The sequence below is a fragment of the Rattus rattus genome, chromosome 12 (genome assembly GCF_011064425.1).
Source record: "Rattus rattus isolate New Zealand chromosome 12, Rrattus_CSIRO_v1, whole genome shotgun sequence".
In the NCBI taxonomy this organism is placed as follows: Eukaryota; Metazoa; Chordata; class Mammalia; order Rodentia; family Muridae; genus Rattus; species Rattus rattus.
In genome coordinates, this window is record NC_046165.1 from 37090923 (window position 1) to 37111192 (window position 20270).

At 37.2% G+C, this 20270-nt stretch overlaps 1 protein-coding gene across 1 annotated transcript in view; it reads right to left on the minus strand.

Moving 5' to 3' along the window:
• Positions 1 to 20270, minus strand: part of Tdrd3 (tudor domain containing 3) — a 120720-nt gene that overhangs the window by 20499 nt on the left and 79951 nt on the right. The window contains exons 11-12 of the mRNA XM_032918264.1: positions 17190 to 18040; positions 11057 to 11182 (exon numbers count right to left, since the gene is read on the minus strand). Coding sequence (XP_032774155.1) covers positions 11057 to 11182; positions 17190 to 18040 — 977 coding nt within the window. The remainder of the gene's footprint in view (positions 1 to 11056; positions 11183 to 17189; positions 18041 to 20270) is intronic.

A 20270-nucleotide genomic window follows, 5' to 3' on the forward strand; every position in this document is an offset into this window, starting at 1 on the left:
ATTAGTCCATGTAGTTTTACACTGTGAGAAACATGCAGAGGGCAGGGCCAATGGTTCCTATGCAGAGAGGGCAAGGGAGAAGCAAAAGGAGTGCAGTCATCTGGACTGCTTCAAGGCACACGTCAGAACACTTGAGAGGAACAGGGAGGAGGCCAAGCCCATGGTGATAAAAGTCGTCTCTACAGATGTTGGGAGGCTACAAATCACATTTGTGTAGACCATATTATTTAATCCTCACAACATCCTGTAGCGAAATTGAGATGTCAGATAACTTACCCAAGGTCACATAGGCAGTAAGTGGCAGAGCCGGGACTGGAACCCAGGTCTTCTGATTCCTCCTGTGCACTCCCAGCTCCCCTGGAGCTGAAGCAGGGGCAAAAAGGGAGGTGGAAGTAATTTGCCCACAACCAGCCCTGCCCTGGCCCTTCTTTCAGAGGCTGAGCAGAGCAGACATTTAACTCTCTTTCTGGGAGCCTTTACACAAAATCCTTTCAGGATAGAGCACAGAGAATCTCAGTGTTTGCCAACCTTGGACTCAAGAATGGCAATAAATGTTAATGTCCAAAGTTATATCTTGCTCCACTTTACCATTTAGGTAAAATTCACTGAAATCTCAAAGCATCATAATTTCTCACTTCAGAAAATAAAACTTTAGTTTTTACAATTAAGTTTTTTAAAAGCGGTTTGCTCAGTTTATAGAACAGCTTCAGTTACACCTTTGAAATTACACTGTAAGAATGATTCTGAAAACCGATGACGAGCCAAGACACCAACCTACCAGCAGTGTCCCACGGTGAGAAACCACTTTTCACCCACATAGTCATCTTAACTCAGTGGTTAATGCCATATTTAAAAATTATAATCATTAGAATGAAAGTTCATGCATTGTTTTTTTCATAGTTCACATTTAACAGAAGCAAGTATGTATATATTATTATTTAGATATAACCTATATTCTTTGCTATGTTATGTCAAATACTTTTAGTGCTGTGTTTTAGAATTACATTTCTATAACAAAATTTAGACTTTCTAACATCTAGCTTGGAGAATATAACTTCTCCGAAGGAAATACATCTTAATTTTTTATTTTCATAAACAAATATAAACAAATTCAGTGAGAAATGTTATTTCCTTTTCTAGTATCCTAAGAATATAAGGATACAATTCCAATTGCCTGTGCCCGGGGCCACCTTTTCATCATCTGGACCTTCTGCAGTTAAGTCTTCACACGTTTCAGACCCTGAGCATCATGTGCAAAGTATGTGTTTAATATGGATCCAGCAGGAAAGATGGGAAGGTCTTCGCTCCCATCGCTGTTTCCTAAGCCTCCAACGCTACTTTAATCAGAAGTAGTTGAACCCCAGTACTGTCTAGGCTAGAAAGCATCCACCCTAACAGTCAATCACTTGACATCTTCCAAATGAGCAGGCTAACAATGGGGACAAAACAACAGGGGAAAGACTTGGATAGGAACAAGAGAGGCAGAGAAGGAGGACAAAAATGAGGGGGAATTACCTAAAAGATATAAAAAGTTTACAGTACCCTGTTAAAGATTTGTTTCATACTTTAAAATACTGAAGTCTTTACGCCATCCTATCAGAAAAAGTATGTTTCTGTGCTTTATTTACATATCATTGCAAACTTTTTTAACCTAAGTCTTGTATAAGGTAAGTGCTTATTATGTAGTCCTAAGTCATTCATTAAGTGATACTAAAAATAATTATCAACACTTAAAAGATTATATGATCACAATTTTTATAGAGTTTGAACTATACAGAGATAAATTAAGCTAATGTCTAATGTCATGCTGTGCATAGTAAGCTCTTTGTAAATCATGACTCAAAGGAGTGACCCTAATATCCTAATTTTACCATCTAAGAAAAGAAATATATTTATTCATAATTTTTAAATTACCAAGAAATTATTATCCAAAAAAAAAAAAAAAGTCAGTCTCAGAAAATCAATGCTGGGCTTCCAAGGTTACTTTCTTCGCACTGTCCCTTCCCATGGCATGTGCTTCAACAGCTGTGACCCAGGGCCACACCAGCCATGTTCCCGGACTGTGCCATTTCAGTCTGATGGTTGTCTTACCAGTATTTACCATGTAACTACCAGAGAGAAGACAGAGCTCACGTCACATAAACAGCCTATTTTCCAAAAAGATTACAAGAAAATAACACAGTCCTTGGGAAAAACTCTCATATGGAGCTGTGATGTTGGTGTCTAGAAAGGAGTTTTTGATACTGCAGCTATATTAATTACTCAATACTTACTGACTTTCACTGTTGAGCTCAACTCAGTGAAATCTATATGAATTTAAAAGTCTGATGCTGTCAACCTCAGGAGAGATAGCACTTGCAGGACAGGACCACTGATTATTTATATGATTCCTATTATTTCTACCAGCTCTACCAACAGTCAATTCTGACTCCCTTTTTAAGTACCTAGAAAGAGGGTATTTTTTAAAGTAAGAACACTCTTCCAACTCCAACAGATCTTAGAAATAAGCTCTGAAATTAAACTCTGGATCATGCATTCATCTGATTTAAGGAATGGTGCTAGGGATACAAGGAGAAGAAATCCTGAGAAGAAGACAAGAGTCTCTTCCCTCAGAGGCTTACAGTATCGGCTTCTAATGAGTCAACATTACAGTATGTGACGACTGGGAGACTGCATTAAGCTACTAGTAAGGGAACCATGTAGTGCTGAGAGCAGAGGCACTGTCGTCCTGTCACCCACCCCTCCACTTAGAAATGCCCAGCTGAATTAACTGATTTAGATACTTTTTTATTCAGTAACCACTGGCAACTTAACGAAAAAATAGGAGCTAGATTGTTGTAGAAAAATAAATATGAAAATACCTCATTGTAGGAATAGAGAAATATTATGAACTATTAGGTCGAGTCGTCAGAAAAGGCCTTATTAGAAATGTTACAATAGAAATCATCCCAAGGAGCAATTTCTTAAAATTAATATATAAAAACTTGCAAAATTAGATAAAAAAAACATTCTCTTTATGCAATAAAATCCAATTACTAAAAGCAGAAGGACAGAAAATGTCATAGTTTTAGAAAACATATTTTGTTGTTTACAGAAAGTAGAAATCTTGGGATGTTGGAGAAAACTGGTTTTATATATTTAGGTGCCATCTTATAGATGGAAATATGAAAGTAAGGGAGGGAAACACTTATACTGTACAGGCTCAAGAAAGGGAACTAAAGATTCCGTGAGCAAGTAAGTCTATGAAGCTCTGTATATTAACTCTTTTTCTTGGTCCACCTAAAGTTCTTATTAACTTGATACCAAATCAAAGAAGCTCTGTAATGAAAAATTAGACTTAATTATGTTAGCTGACATTTTCCAAATCTGTTGAAGTACTCATGTTCCCAGAGCATACATAGTTGAGAAAAGTGAGGGGGCCCACGCACAATGACTTGCTGTCTTAGGCTGCTGCTCTAAGCTGCGGGACTAGAACCTCTGCCTCCACTGTGAAGGCAACTAAACCACTCACTGCTCCAGCAGCTCCTTCCCTTCCAAGTGGCGCTCTAAACCAATCACAGGGAGTCACGTCAAGCCAGACTATAAGGAAACACTTGCCAGTAGTTACCAAGTTAACAGAGGGAGAAACTGCAACACCAAAGTGTTTCTCACAAGAAAGTGGGACAAGCCTGCTTCCTCACTAGAGATATGATGATAAAACCTACTGTATATGATTCTATAAAAAGTAGCATTGGTCCAATAAAGTATGGATAATTAAATCACAAGGAATCAGCCTACCAGATGATTTGAAAAATTAAGATAAAGACAAGATCTTTAGAAAGAAAAATGAAAACAATGGTGCTGATAATATAAATAACATTAAGAAAGGAAACACTGACAACACAAGAGTTTAAAAGACTTGGATTATCCATAACTAACTCTACTATAAAATCAAATATGTACCATATGTTCACTGCTCAATATTGTCAGGGTTCATCAGTGTCACTGACTAAGGACAGGCAGAAAGCTGCACTGATAGAATTCCAACTGAAAAGAAACTGAGCTACGGTACATAATGAGGGACAACACTGTCCCATTACAGATGCAGGTGAAATCATCCAAAACTTAACTCAAGAAGAATCAGACAATCTAATCTAACAGAATCTTTAAAAAGAACTATCGTTTAATATTGTTAGAACACATCCCCAACATAAGGCTGAAATTCATGGAACACAGAAACAAACATAATAAAAATATCATCTATATTTATTTATTTTGCTACTTGCTTACCCAGACAATAAGCAGATTAGCAAATATACTCTGCACAGTTTTGAAAAAAAAATGGTAGGACTCACAACAGTGAAATCACGGCTTCAAGGCAAACAGGAAGGCACTATTTACACATAGAACTCTTCACCTGTTGACTCAGGTGACAGAGGGAAAGAAAGTTCAGGTGACAACTCCAAGCCTGTCAGCTGTGGCCCTCACACACTAGACCCATAAAACTGCTTTGAAGGAAAATGTTAAAATCATATTCAGTAAATGATAGTCATAAATTAATTCCTTAATTAACCAACATAATATATTCATAAGCCCATACTTTAGGTAGGCATCAGTAAAGGAGAAACTTAAGAGATAACAGATTAATGTAATGTCTCCTAGAATTATTCAAATATGCAAAAAGGCAATTTTATGCTAACTTGATATGTGATATTAATATTTAATTTCAGGCATAAATTACTTTATAAACTCTAATTAAGTTAGGAACAAATCTGAGGAGAATCATTAAAACAATTTTAAATTAAGGCATGAAGGGATTGCTAGTACCTGCCATGTTACTCACCTTCAGAAAAAAGAATACAATAATACAATCTATACTTTTATTAATCAATAAAAGGTATCTCAAATTAGTCTAAAACTGTTTGAAAAGGTCTTTAAATATGGAGTAAAGAGATCACAACATTTTTTATCAAAATTTTGACATACATTTTCATCGATCCTGAAAATTGTATATTTTCAGTGAAGGCATAAAATGTTTCTGTAATACACTCTAAGTACGTCAAAGCTAAATCTCAAGGTTTTCATAATCTTCTATTTACTTTATCTGCTACCGCTGATTCTGCGTTTCAGGGGTTACGCGGACTGTGCGTTTGTGAATACAGAGTGCACTTATGAGGGAACGAGGTCCCTCCCCCGCGTTAGCAACTTTTGTATCTCCAGTCGAGGGCTCAAGTACAGCCCACAGTGTCTGGTAGGAACCGTAGGATGCTGAGCAGTAGATACAGAAGAAATAAAGAAATCACATCAAAGGTAAGAAATGTATTAAAGGAAGCTTAAACACTATTTGTAGTTCATCTGAGGAATGACGTGCTTACAGCATGCATGGGTAAGGGTTCAATCGCCAGCATAATTAAAGTTAATTAAAAACACTAAAAAGAAAACACATTGATGAGGTTCTGGGTCTATAATTTAAAAGGATGTTTTAGATTTAAACTAGATATACAGTTTGCTTCTGACTTTATACCACAAAAGAAAATGAACACTGTCCACATGTTTCCCAAAAGATGGTGAAAACAAACAAAACCTGCTTTTAGTGTCTTCAGAGGCAAAGCCAATCTGGCCTTAGCACTACCAGGGGCACTAATCTATCAGAACATTTATCAGCAAGAATGGCAGGTTTATGATCAAACAGGCATTTGGACTAAATATGAATTGTCAAAGCCTCACTGCTACATAATTCGACCCCTTTTGAAGTTGATAATTTGTATAAAAATTGTCTTCATTTTAATATATCCTATGACTTTGATATCCTGTACAAGTTGCACACAGCCTAACTAATTTATAAACATAACTCATTGTCCCATCTGTCCTAACCCTATCTTCCAAGGAAGTACCTATGTTGGTAGGTACTGTATGCTTTTTAGAAAAGTATTTTTAGTGGAATAATTTATGACTTTTTATAATGTTACTTGAATTTGAAAGAGTAACTTTTAAGTGTGTTTTCCAGGATGCTATAATTGGAAGGGAAAAAAAGAAAAACTTGTCCAAAGTTATTTCAAAACTAAAACCTCAGATAAGAGTCTAACCATCTAACTGCAGGTAGAAGCACAGAGTCCATACACAGTCCAGCATGATCTTGAAAGGGTGAACGTCCTGCCTCAGCCTCCTGAATGCTAGCACATGACACCTAGCCAGGCTAAGTTTTATTGTGTAAATAGGAAGCAGAGACAGTAATAGTACATACACCTATACTTCTCCATACTCAAGATTGTCTAAGCCCAGGAGAGTTCAAGGCAGGCCTGGACAGCATAATAATTTGATTAAAAATCCAAAATCAAGACAAGAGATGTAATAATGAAATAAATAGAAAAATGTGTTTTTCTTGTCCATTAGTAGTATTTTGTATGTCTGCGTGTGTGTGTGTGTGTGTGTGTTGTGTGGGGTGTGTACGCCTTGCATATCTGCACATGTATGTATGCACATGTGTATGCATGTATACAGGGAGCCTGAAGCTAGATGCCCCAGCCTTTGACACTTAACACTTTGTTTTGGGGAAGGGTCTCTCGCTGGACTTCACTGGCTGTCCAGTGAGCCCAGGATTCTCCTGTCTTCAATTCCTAGCCCTGGGATGAAAGATGTGAAACTGTATGCCTGATTTTTACATGGGTGCTAGGGAACAAACTTCAGGCCCTCTTGCTTGTACAGCAGGCATTTTATCCACTGAGTCATCCCGTCAGCTGCGGGAAAAGAAAGGGTTGGAATACATAAGTTCCTGAATGTATTTCCTTCAACAACAATTTTGTCTTTAAACTAAAGTGGAATAAAGAATCATCTACTGGTATCTTGCTTTAAGAGTTCAAGAGGTAAGAAAAGACAATGAAGATAACTTCATGTAACGAAAATATGCTTCTTACTTTTGTGTACGGAATGGAGACTTTAATGGGCTTATTATATATACTCATTACAGAAATAATGCCTTTAACCTGGAGGTAAGTAAGGAGTATTTGCCCCGTAATTAAATGACCCCTACAATCCATCTGCCACTTCCAGAATTACTACCCAAGACTATGTGCATGGTAAGGTCGAAGAATTAACATTACCACAATGTTTATTGTCTAGTTGGAATAACAGCAGTTATTTCCTGACAGAAAAAGTACATGATGACAACACTTTTAAGAGAAGCCTTGGATACCAGCATGCTCCAAAACACTTCTTAGGACATAACCATCCTACAGGGTCTAAGTCTTGAAGGCACTTGAAAACTCAGGAGGCAGCGGTGCCCCAAATGTAAAGAGTCTTCAGAAACAACTCCAGGAAAAGGAAGGATGAATTTGTGCAACACAGCCAACTATTCCAAAGGTTTTTCCAAACTGCCTGTGGCAACTTTGAACTGGTTTCCTCTTACTAGTTTTGAAGTTCAAAGGAACCAATTTGGAAGAAGCCTGCAGGGAGCACCATTAGCAGATTTTCTTGCTTGCTAATGTTTTCCCATACAATAGAGAGGATTAATAAATATAATGGGTTTTTCCATGTATGTATATTTCCATAATGCATCAACCATCTATAGCTCTATAATGTTTCAATAAGACACATATGTGAATATCAGCATACAATATACAAACACAAAATAAAAAGAAACTTATTTTCTATTTATTTTATTTTAGAATGTTTTCTGTTTTGTTTGGGGACACTACAGAGTCCCAAAGAAAGAAGAATAGGGGAAAACAACTGGAGCATTTATATAGTTAAAAATGAACTGTAAATAGCACATTACAAGAAATAAATAGAAAGTTCATTACAAGATAGATATTAAAATAAAACTTATTTTATCTTATTACTTTTAGATGCCTGTTTTTCTAATGGAAGGAAGGAAGGAAGGGAGGGAGGGAGGGAGGAGGGAGGGAGGGAAGGAAGGAAGGGAGGGAGGGAGGGAGGGAGGGAGGGAGGGAATGGATTTGTGTGGGAAGGGAAGTGGTGAAGATCTGAAGGGAGTTGGGGGAGGGGAAACTGCAATCAGAATATACTGCATGGAAAAAAGCTTTCCAATAAGAAAAAAAAAACAACAAAAAACAATACCTTCCTACAGTAGTGAAAAGATCCAAATAAAATCCAGTTGTAATAACAACAAACGTTCAAGGTTAACACAAGATGTTTAATTTTCAAAGAAATAAAGTATTCATTCAAAATCAGAACATATATTTTGAGTATCTAAAATATCATCCCTGATAAGTTCTGGAAATAAAAAGGTGGGCACATCCAGATTGAAAAGGGAAATAAATATTTGGCCACCAACAAAGGCAAGATAAATAACCCCTAAACCTCATGAGAAAAACATTAACACTTAGATTTAAAGCATTAATTTTTATTTTAATTTTCCATACAACCAGCTATTAACTCAGTCTTTATATCTCTTAATATTTCATGCTTTTCACTTGCCAATTTATCCTTAAATCGCTGAGAAGCAGTACAAGCAACTGGTTTTTATAAAGGCTTTTTTGGTTTATATTCAAGCTATTTTTGATTGTTCTGTACTGGAAAAGCACACCTTTGCTAAATGATCACTGGTATTTTTAGAAAACTTAAGAGGCAATTTTCCAACATCTTGCACCAGTAACAAACATGAATATTAATCAAATAAACATAGTATTTCATAAAAATGCACACATATGTAGTGTAAGAAGGTCAGAGCTGAAAGTCCAATAATCCACAATTAAATGAACAACTATGCCAAGGCCTCTTAGCAGCTCTCTGCAGCCCTTTAAATCTATACAGTGAGTCGGTCAACTAGGACTGCCTTCCTATTGATACAGTGGATGTTTTCCTTATAATTTTGTAGAGCTTTGATTAACTTAACCTTGAGACAGTCCCAAGGTACAGAAAGAAATGTGCTCACAAATACTCTCAGAGCTAAGAGAATTCTACCTTGACTCTAGATCACATGTACTGACGTCTGCATAGATTGTATTACTGTGTGGATTCTTATGTATGTATCTATGTACACATAGATATTGCTTAGATGGATAGAGAAGAGAAATGTTAAGCTGGTGACATCCATATTTCAAGGAAATGTTTCTCTCAAGTAACTATTCTTGCAGAGATAGAAGAATGGCTGACCTTTCCTCAACAATGAGGCCCCCAGTCCAAACTGTGCATATAAACCAGTATACACTAATTTATGCAAACTCTGCACACAGGAGGAAAAGAATGGCAAAACCTTCAGAAGATGCAGTGATTTTATCCTGCTTCTGAAAACAGTTTAGGTGTCTCATTCCAGCTTAAAAATACATGAAAGTAAATCATAAATGAGTATTTAACAGAGTATATTGTGGCTTCAAATACAATCAGCAAACTAGTTATGACGTCTGATAAAGCCATCATGAGCTATGTTTACACAAATAAAAATCAAGGTAAGGGCCATGAGGACTGTTAGGGCAGAAAAGTGACAGTGCTGACTGTAGCACTTCAGGGCCACACACCTCTGAAGGAGAGAGGATCAGTGTGGAACAAAAACCGTCATCGGGTCTGACTGCCCTAGAAGAACAAAAAGACAGGAAGAAAACCGAACATTTCCTTTAGGAGAACAGAGTAAAACCCATCCCTCACTAAGACTTCTGAAACTATAAAAACTAAATTACATAAAAACTTTACTTTGAAGCCGGCATAAGAATGCACACCTGTAATCCCAGGTAGAGGCAGAAGGGTTGGTTTAAGGTCATCCTTGGCTACCTGACAAGTACAGCCTGAGCTATATGATACCACCTTTTATCATGTAAGCCTCTAGATAAAGTAAGTATAATTTACATATTAAAAATATGACCTCCACTTTAACACTGAATGCTATGACTAAAAACAACTGGGAGCATGTAAAAATAGCCAGTCTTAATTCAACTTCTAGAAATACAGAGCAAATAATAAACTTTACCATTAAAATCAGGTTAGAAAATATTAGCAGAAAATGGGGAGAATGAAAACAGCCATCGCCTGAGACCAAGAAGTGTAAAGCTCGGCGAAACCATGCTTCCCCAGAGAGAAAAATGTAATTTACATGATGATGGTATTTTGGTCTTTTAGAGAAAAACTCTGAAGCTGAGGGAGGGTGTCCTCTTAATTACACTAAGGAACCAACAGTGACATCATACTGTAAGGTAAAATGATAAATTACCTTACGAAATGACAGCTCTTCCTGAATAAAAGAGCAACAAACATCCTTGCCTCTGAATTTGAGTGCTGCAATTGAGTTTTGTGTTCTGCTTTATTTGTACTGGAGGATGAAGACACCAATGAAGACATTTCAGAAAAACCTTAAAACATCAAATCTAAAGCAGCTCATGAAAGGACAATGCAAGGTTCCAAAGATGGGATGAGGGCTCCTGGCAGAGGGATATCATTTTCTGTTTATTTGACCCTTTAGGGAAACTGTGAGAAATCAATGAAAATAAAAAGTGTAGGGCAGCACTTGGCTAATGGCTAACTGTACTCACACATGGACGGTAATCCCTGCATAAAGTCAGGGAGTCCTAAACAACACACGCTCTATGAGGCCAGGGAAATCCTAACGTAATATGATCAAGTTATGACACAGCTCAGACAAGCTATTTCTGTTGAAATAGTTACTCCAGACATAGACATATATGTGTAAAGATGTTCATGTGGTAAACACTGTGCAAAGCCATATATAATTTAAAGTGCTTTTCTCAATTGTATAGGTACCTAAAATAATAAACAAAACATGTATCCTATAGAGATTGAAATTTGACAACTTTCGGCATAATTTAGCCAAATTTAAAGTAACAATTTGAAAAAGATGCATAAAACCCAATTTTATACATACAAATATCTGTCAAACATGTAAGCAAGGGTATCTATTTCCAAAGCATGATATAACAACACATTATACACGGAAGTAACTGCAATGCATTTGTGTTGAGTTCCAATAAAGCTGCACTCTTTAGCTGGAGTAGCCCCTCTCAAACAAAATCAATACTTTTCACTTGCAAATTTTGTATGATTATGTCTAATCTTTTAGAGCTATTTATTTTCTTCAAAGTAGCCTTTGTACAGAATGTGGATCACGTACCCATGCCTCTGTCTGAACAGGCTTGATGTTGCTTAGAAGCACCTCTTCGTAGTTTCCATAGTCCGTGAACTTCACGACCGCTGTCATGCCCGAAGAATGCAGGGCTTCAACTTCTGCTCGGTAAAACTGAAGGGGCAAAAGAAGTTTGAAACAGGACATCAGTGCTGCCTACAAAGCCAGTGTCTAGGTAACAAGTTCATGCTCTCCACATCCTTCTAAAAGCTGGGTTATCTAAGTATGTACCAGGAAAGAGTGGTTCTTTGGTATTATAGTAGTAACTAGTACTAACTAGTAGTAGTTAGTCCCTGATGTTTCCTTCTCATGTCTGGGTGCTAATAACTTTAGAGCAACATTATCCATTCCTCCCTCCCTTCCTGTATTGTTTCACACTCACTAAGATTATATATTTCAGTCTTTAACTTCTCAAACTGCCTTAGTTCACATAAGTTCAACAGTCACCCTGTACCACAGGAAAACAAATGCCTGCTTTGCAACTTAACAGTTTAATCGTTAGCTCCTGTAAGCCCATAGAGTAACTGAGGGTGCAGGATGCAATTTGTCTGGATTTTATCTTCAACTCTCTAAAATACAACCCTGACACCAACGTGAGTTTTTAAAAGCCTTATGAGAAACTAGCCACAAATAAAACCATATATTTAATTTCTTTTTTTAAAAAAAGTACCTATAGTTTTATAAGGTTATAACAGCAACAAAACTTCTCTATGATGTGGAAATTAGTGTGATACAGTTTATATGGTCAGCATTTAAAAATGGTGAGACCTCAGGAAGAGCTTCCTGTGGATGGAACACATTTAAAGACAAAGAATATTCAGCCAACTCAAGCATTTACAGGGCAAATTACAGGGCCATAAACATGCACACAGGGAACTAGTAGAGGTTTTAAAGTAATTATGATATGACATGACTGCTCAACAAATAAAAAATTGGGACTAGTAAGTAATAACTATCATATCATTATGACTAACAGTTTGTACTTCATACACAGGTTAGATTTTAAGTGGAATGGATCATAATAATGCAGTATCAATGAAAAACGTGGCAGATCTGATTGCAGGCCAGAACAACAATTTGGAGGCTATTATTATTATAATCAAGTTCAAAGGAAAAAATTAATTGAGTTAATTTTATAGTGTAATGAGAAATGGAAAACTATCTCAAATTTTCAGTTCTTCTGTAAAAATAAAACAAGTATTGTGAAGAATTATGTAAACATGAGAATATACCTGTTGGACACCTCCAGAACGTAATTATTGTAAAAATTCAGATATGGCTTCTTAATGGAAGTTATACCCATTTCTTTTCTTACATTTCTATCTTTGCTTTTATGGGAAAAAAAAATGTGAATGTTGTCTCTTCTTGACAAAACATTTAAATTTGCCTCTTAAGCGGGGTAGCTTTGGGGGTAACCGTGAATAGTGCCAATTTCTAATACTTGAGTATAAGCTAGAATCCTAAAACACCCATCTCACTGAAAGTATATATGCCCATGTAAATGAAAGTGATCACCTTAAAAGATCCTTCAGTTGTTCTAAGAACACTATAATAGCTCAAAATATTTTGAATATCAAGATAGTCTGAACTATTGTTATAAATCTATTCAACACAAGCAACAAATGAATTTAGCATATTGTTTTTCTTTCCTAAATTTTTAAGCAGTCTTTATTTTGATAAAGTACCTATTAAGTATAGGTTACCATAATAGTAAATTAGACTGTTTCATTGAAAAGAAATGTTGTCTTTCATCCTACATGAACACTGATTTTTTTTTTTAGACACTTATAATTAAGATTAAAGTTTTATTAAAAAGTGTGCCAAGTTCTGGGAGGCATTTGGGAATACACAGTCAGAACTAACCAACCTATATATCCCCAACCTAGTGCTTAGAAACTACTGGGTTATGGTTTGTTTAACACTCAATTTTTGCAGAAGGAACTTGTCTGCCAGTTTCGCTTGGAAAAACAGAGAGATCTGTTCTTCTCTGTTGCTCCATTTATCTCTGGCTGATCATGTACATCTAAACCTTTTCTGTCTTTTGGCAGTGGACAAGGATACCAAGGAGATACCCTTTTTCAAAGAAGGCGGTTTTAGGCTTGCCAGCTTGGCTAATGGAGGGCTGCTCTCACTGACAGAGGTATAATTCTAATAGCATGTCAGTGAAATACTGCCTCATTTGCCACATCTTTCCAACATGGTTAAACTTCAAACCTAATCCCTTCTTTCTCTGGCTCTAGTACAGATCAGCTCATCACACCACTGACCACCCAAGACAGAAAACAATACCTAACCTCTCACACACAAGTGTGACCTAGAATCATGTTTCTAAGGTCTACGATGTAAGCTTTCTATTCAGTTACTACCTTTTCCTTGTCTCTGAATGATGATGAAGTAGCTAAATACAAAGAAATTTTTAATATTCAAATCAAGCATTCTCTCTTGACCTCCAGGGGCAACAGGCATGAACGTGTTCAAAACCATCTGTAACTTCAGTTCCCAGAGACTCTAACCCCCCTCTCCTGACCTCTGTGGGCACCAATCATACACTGGTACACATACATACATGCAGGCAAAACATTCATACACATAAAATAAAATGACTAAATTTTTTTCAAGTAAAGTATCTTGCAGTAAATCTACCAATAAAATAAAAGACTTACATAGTGAAAGCTCTGATACGAAAGAAAAAAGGAAACAACAAACAAACCAGAAAATGGAAAGAACATCCCATGCTCGTTGAAAGATTAATATTGTGAAAATGACTATTCTGCCAAAAGTAATACTACGCTGCTAAATAAACACAATATTAAAGCAACTTCGAACTTGTTAAACTCATAGATCGATCCGAGAAGCCATTTTAGTAGATGGTGATTAGTACAGTTATCCACAACTAGTTCATCTTCAGAGAATAAGAGACCATAGAATGCTAATCCCTAGCATAACACAAATACTTCAATTGACCTCCCAAGCCACGAGGAAGTGAAGAAGTCCAAGGTTGTGGATGAGTGCAGGAAAACATTGTCTTCTGGACACAGCAGGGCAGTGTATAAACTCACAGCAGTTGTGACAGCATGTACAAAATCTGTATAAGCCGAGGCTACACCAAACCCCAGCAAGGAAACATAAGTTGGACACACAGTTCTATTCCCACTCCAAGCCTTGAAGCTAAGGGTACAGCCTTTTAAAGTTTGAAATTATATTTTAAAATGGAGCATGAAACTAAACAGAGTTCTCAAAAGATGAAAAACGAATGGCCAAGAAACAATTTTTAAAATGTTCAATATCCTTAACCGCCAGGGATATGAAAATTAAAACTAAAACGACTTTCATTTTATCCCAGTCAGAAAGACAAATGACAGTAAGCACCAGGATGAATGAGGGAAAGCCACAGTCACTCATTGCGGTGAGAGGAGGAACTGGTGCACCCACTGAAACCTCAGTAAAGCAGATCTCCCACAAGATGCAGCCACGTCACTTCAGACTGACAGGACAACAAAAGGACTCTAGACCCATCCATGTTCACCAATGCTCCACTCACCGCAACAGCTAAGGAGGAAACGGCTAACTGTCTGCCAACTTATGAATGGATAATGGGAACCTGTTATATTCACACAATGCAATATTATTCAGCTGTTAAGGAAAACACAACATTTACTTCACAGGTAAATGGAGGTAAACAAGACTAGTAAAGACAAACGTCACGTTTTCTCTCATTTGTGAATATTAGCTTCAATCATCAGATGTGCATGCTTCATTTGGGATAGCCAAAAAGGTATGGAAATTAGTAAGAGCCAACAGGTGGAAAGGGAGGAAAGTGGAAGGAAGATAAGAATGAAATAACAGGAAGAGTTAAATTAGGGTGGAAATGGGAGGCCGGGGGACAGGGTCAAGGAAGGAACACGGATAAATGACAATACAGACCTTTAGAAAAAACCATATAGAAACCTGCTACTATACTTCAGAAGCCTCATCTTACACTTACACACACACACACACACACACAGAGAGACACAGAGAGAGACACACATGGAAAGAGAGAGGGAGGGAGGGAGGGAGGGAGGGAGAGAGAGAGAGAGAGAGAGAATAGACTTACCCCATAACAAGATGACAATACCTTTCTTTGCCATTCACAAGCTAACAAACAAAAGCTCTATGCCAAGAATGGATTACTGCTTTTCGAATTGTTGGCCAGTGCGTTCTGACAGACTCCAAACATTACAAGTTAGTGCCAATGGCACTGGCTACCCTCCAGAACTTGATGGTAAGACCCAGCTGCTGAAAAGAGTATATCCTTAAGTCATAGGACGTGGGGATACCAAGCTGTCACTAACCGGGAGCTCCATTTCTACTGGCTAGCACTGATAGTTCCGAGAAGTGCTATGCACACTACTACATAAGAAAAGTAAGCATCAATCTTATCCAGCTATAAACGCTGCAGACAATAATAATGACTGCCCCAGCAAGACATGCCCAATAGTACAACAGAGGCATGAATAGAATGAGTATAGCCAAGCACTGTTTAATTGGATCTAAGGTCCACTTCACAAACTGAAAGCCATACTTGGCACCATTGTTGGGGTTGAGGATCTATGGCTGGAGAGGTCCTAGTCCCTATGGTAGAACCTACTACTACTATTCAGCTAAAGAGACACAGTATTAGACTGTTATACCCAGAGATTAACGCACCTATCAACTCACATCTGAAAAGCTTCTATTTACAAAAGATGGCAATTAACAGAGAGATCCACAACTAGTCAAGGTGCAGAGAACAAAAGATTATGGAACGTTCAGCCCTAAGTGCAGCATATAAGTCATACCCCTGCCCCTATGGCTCCAGGACCATGGAAGGGGAGGGAACAAAAAAGAGGCAGAGGCAGTGGATGACTAAAGAGAAAACGCTGTCTGGACATAGCAGGAAGTTGCACATATGAACTCACAGTGGTCGTGAGAGCATGCCTAAGACCTGTAACAGGCAGAAGTCAGACTAAATCACAGAGTGGAGAGGAGAGGACTATACAAGGCCCTGCCTCTAGCTGAGGAACTACTGGCCGCTGACAGTTGCTGCAAGAGGGAGGGAGGGTCAGTTTTCTTTAAGAGTATATTCCCTGGTAAGTTGACTATGCTACAGTCAAAGACTCCACATCTAACACTATTGAGGGCAGCACAAATTGGACTTGGTATAATAATTTTTTAAAGATTTATTTTTTATGTGTCTTGCCTATGTATATATCTGGATGAGGGTATGAGATATATACCCTGGGACTGGAGTTACAGACTCTGCTGGTGACATGTGGGTACTGGGAATTGAACCCTAGCCCTCTGGAAGAGCAGCCAGTATTCTTATCTACTAAGCTATCTCTCCAGCCCCTGTGTATAATAAATTTCTAAATTAAAAACTTAAAAAGAGGACACAAATTTGGGTGGGTATGGAGCAAGAAGTGGATCTGAGTAGGCTTAGGAAAGGTGGCAAATGTAATTAAAACACACTATACAAAATCTTCATTGAACTCATAAAATTAACAATATTCTGGGTTCTCTTCCCTTTCTGTGCAAATCCAGTCTCCAAGCTCTCATAAGATTCTTCTCACTCTATTCTTTTCCTTTTCCCCATCTTCTCCTTTCCAACCATGGCTTCTTTCAGTCCCTTTTAGCCAACAAATAAGTATTAATTTATTACAAGGTGAAAGCTAGCTTATATGCATTTTTATAGGCTGTATATATACATATATACATATATATACATATATATATATACATATATATATATATATATTCTCTTTAAATGAAAACTCACATAATTTTGTACCACCAAAATGAGTTTCACCATTGAAACTGAGGAAAATTTGCAAGAAAAGTCAGCACCTCTAATTCACCAAACGTATGTGAACTATGACTGAACTAAGTGTAATTGCTTTTCAGATGGTTCTCACACGGAAGCTAAAATAAATTCTGCCTATGCATTCACAAAAAATGTTAAATTGTTTTTATGAATTACATACCTATAAATCCACTTAGGTGCTCAAAACAGGTATGTTTACAGAATAAAACATACAGCTCCTGTCTAGAGTCCCGCAAGAATATCACATAACATGTAGCAGCATGTTTACAACATTCATACCTTGTTGTCTTCCCAATAAAGTGCAAAACATTCATCTCCAGGTTTCCACATTTTTGCATACTCCACAGGAATAGATGATTCTATCACCTTTTCAGGCTTAATTGGCCCAGATCTTCTTTTGGGCCCACTATTATAAAATATTTTATCATCGTAGGGCACAGCTGTGACAGGTCCTGCTGGCTTAATTGGTCCTACGCGTCTTCCTTTCATAGGCATATCTGTTTCTCCATTTGGAACACCAACAAAACTATTACTTTGGACAGGATTCTGATAATCAGTATTTGCACTAAAATGTTTTTCAATTTTTAGACCACTAAACGCTTCACTATTTATTGTTCGTGATTTCCTGTCATAAAAATGATCAGGATTACTGGTTTGGTTTTCTCTTTTCCCACGTTTTTGATTATTATAATCTACAAATTCTGAAGGATGTGGGTTTTCTTTTGCCTCTGCATACAACGGGCCTCTTCCTGATCTGTTTTGCATAGAGTTATCTCTCCTTTTAAAAGCACCATCGTTGTGCTGAAAACCTAAAGGATACGAAGCGTCTTTAGTTCTGTCATATCTAGAATACGGCCTATCACACTTGATCCTCTCTTCTGCCCACACATCAGAACCTGAAGAACTGCTTGGTCTTTCGGAGCCTCTATTTCTAGATAATAAGCTGTTTTCTAAGGCTGACTTCAAATTGGGGGTGTCTCTTTGAAAGCGAGGAGGTTTCTCATTTCTCGGCTGCCTGGGGTCGTTCCGAGGAAGATGTCTTGATTGATTGCCATCCTTTATCCCATTTTGCTCAGTATTCGATACTCTGTGCTGTCCTTGATAAAGGTGCTGTGGCTGTGACCTAGGTTCTAAAAGGCAGAAGTACAGCATGCACATTAGAATTAAGACAGCACTGAGAGTTTCTTAATTTTTAAATGCCTAAACTTACACTAGTAGATTACTAAGCTAATACCTTGTTACCTTACATCTCAGCAACTTCTGAGTTCTATCATGAAATCTTCCTGGTTAGCACATAAAAAAGTTAAGCAATGATATGAATCAAGATAAAAGTAGTTTATCAGCTACAAATTTGTCCTATATCAAGTATACACTTGTGTGTGTATGTGTGTGTATACTTTCTTCTACTGTTTCACAAAAAAATGCCTACAGTATTACCAAATATATGATTTATATTTGATAAACATGTTTGGGATTCTTCGGCTGTTTATTTTGACATAAATCAGTGTCAAGATACAGGTCCTTGTTCATTGCCTGGGATCACCAGATTTCACAAGCTGGGCACTAACAACCTAAATATGGTTGACCTATTTCCTGCATTGCAAGAAAACTACCCTCATTATTCTCCAGATAGTAAATGCCAACTTATTATGTAGCTATATGTTTCCAATGCTCACTAGAAGCAAAAGAATTGTCACATAAACTATTAGGTGCACAAGATTAAAAAAGATGTTTAGAAACCTAAGTCCAGATTATAAATTGAGATTCAAAATGGGAAGATGAACAAGCAAATAAAAGAAAACTCATCGTAGCAGATGTACTTACCGTGCTTGACATTTAAAGGAAAATGGATCATTTTCTAGCTAAGTTTCTACATGCAGGCTAACCAGCTATTAATTATGACAAAAAAAAAATACCCAAGGCTTCAACTGCCTGCCAATTAGATTTATGAGAAACTTTCCCTAAGAATATCTATTTCATAAACATACTCAAATATCTTATTTTTAATAATTATATTCAATATAGAAATCCATCTTATTTTTTAATCTGTGTTTATGGGGGGAAATATATATGTACACACACACACACACACACACACACACACACACACACACACACACACACACACACACACAGGTATATTGTGTACGACATGGGTTGTGCACAGGCCAGAGATCCTAGAGCTGGAATTAGAAGTGGATGTAATCCACCTGATGAGTGCTGGGAACTGAACTCAGGTCCTTTGGAAAACCAGCAAGCACTCAACTGCTGAGTCATCTCTCTAGCCTTTAGGCTGTTTTAGACTTTTGCCAACATTAGGAATTGTCTAGGAATAAAGACTTAGTGAAGAGAGAAGACTGGTGACACACACAATGTGAATGTTCAACAGAAAGGCATGTCAAAGACCAAAGCAGCAGTGCTTTCTGATAGCTACTCATGCACCCTTCACACAGTATTCTAATACAGAAACATGGATGCTTAATTAACAAAACAGGGTAAGGTTCCTTATAAACTGTACTCAGGAAAATTTTGACGCCAAAATAAATCAAATATAAAGATGTTTGACTTGCCACCAGCTAGATATGTTAATATATCTGGGGAATAAGCTTTTGGGGTTGTTATGTTTAGGATCTGTTTTTCCCTTAACTATTTTAGTCAGGGTCACTGATGATAGTCAAAGGATATTAGAAAAGAAGCAGGTTACCATGAGAGTAGCTGATAAAAAATGCACAGAAGGAAGGTCCAACTGGACTTGATTGATCTCAGTGTCGACAGAAAAGAAAAGCAAAATTTTATAGTCTATAATTGGGTTTAGATGCCTCTTATGTAACAATTTAACTTGTTTACTCCAGAACAAATATCCACAAGAAATTCTGAGGTAGCTTATCTTTTTTTTAAAAAAAAAAAAAAAACAAATAACCAAGCATAGAAAACTGTACAAGCGTAAAGAGGAAATGTCATTCCTTTTAACTATTAAAATATCATTTCTAAGTATTGGCTATACATGATAACATAAAGCAAGTAATTTTAATAATACAGAACATATACTTCATTTTCATTATTATGCTGAGATACGCCAAGGTCCAGCCTCCACTTGGAGAGGGAGGGATTCCTGAGAGAAGAGGTATCTGGAAACTTCAAACCAAATGACTCAAAGTCAAATCGTGGGTCTGAGCTGAAGCTTGTGTTCTGCTCAGGGTGGCTTCTTAGACAGCTCTCCGTAGATAGTTCTTTGCCCATAATCTGCTTGAGACAGCTTTTTGCTCCAAACAGCTCTGATGCTAGGAAAAACTCTGAGAGCTCTAAAACTCATGGATAGTTCATGGGTTTTCTGACCAGAGTCAGAAATTTCTGGTATAA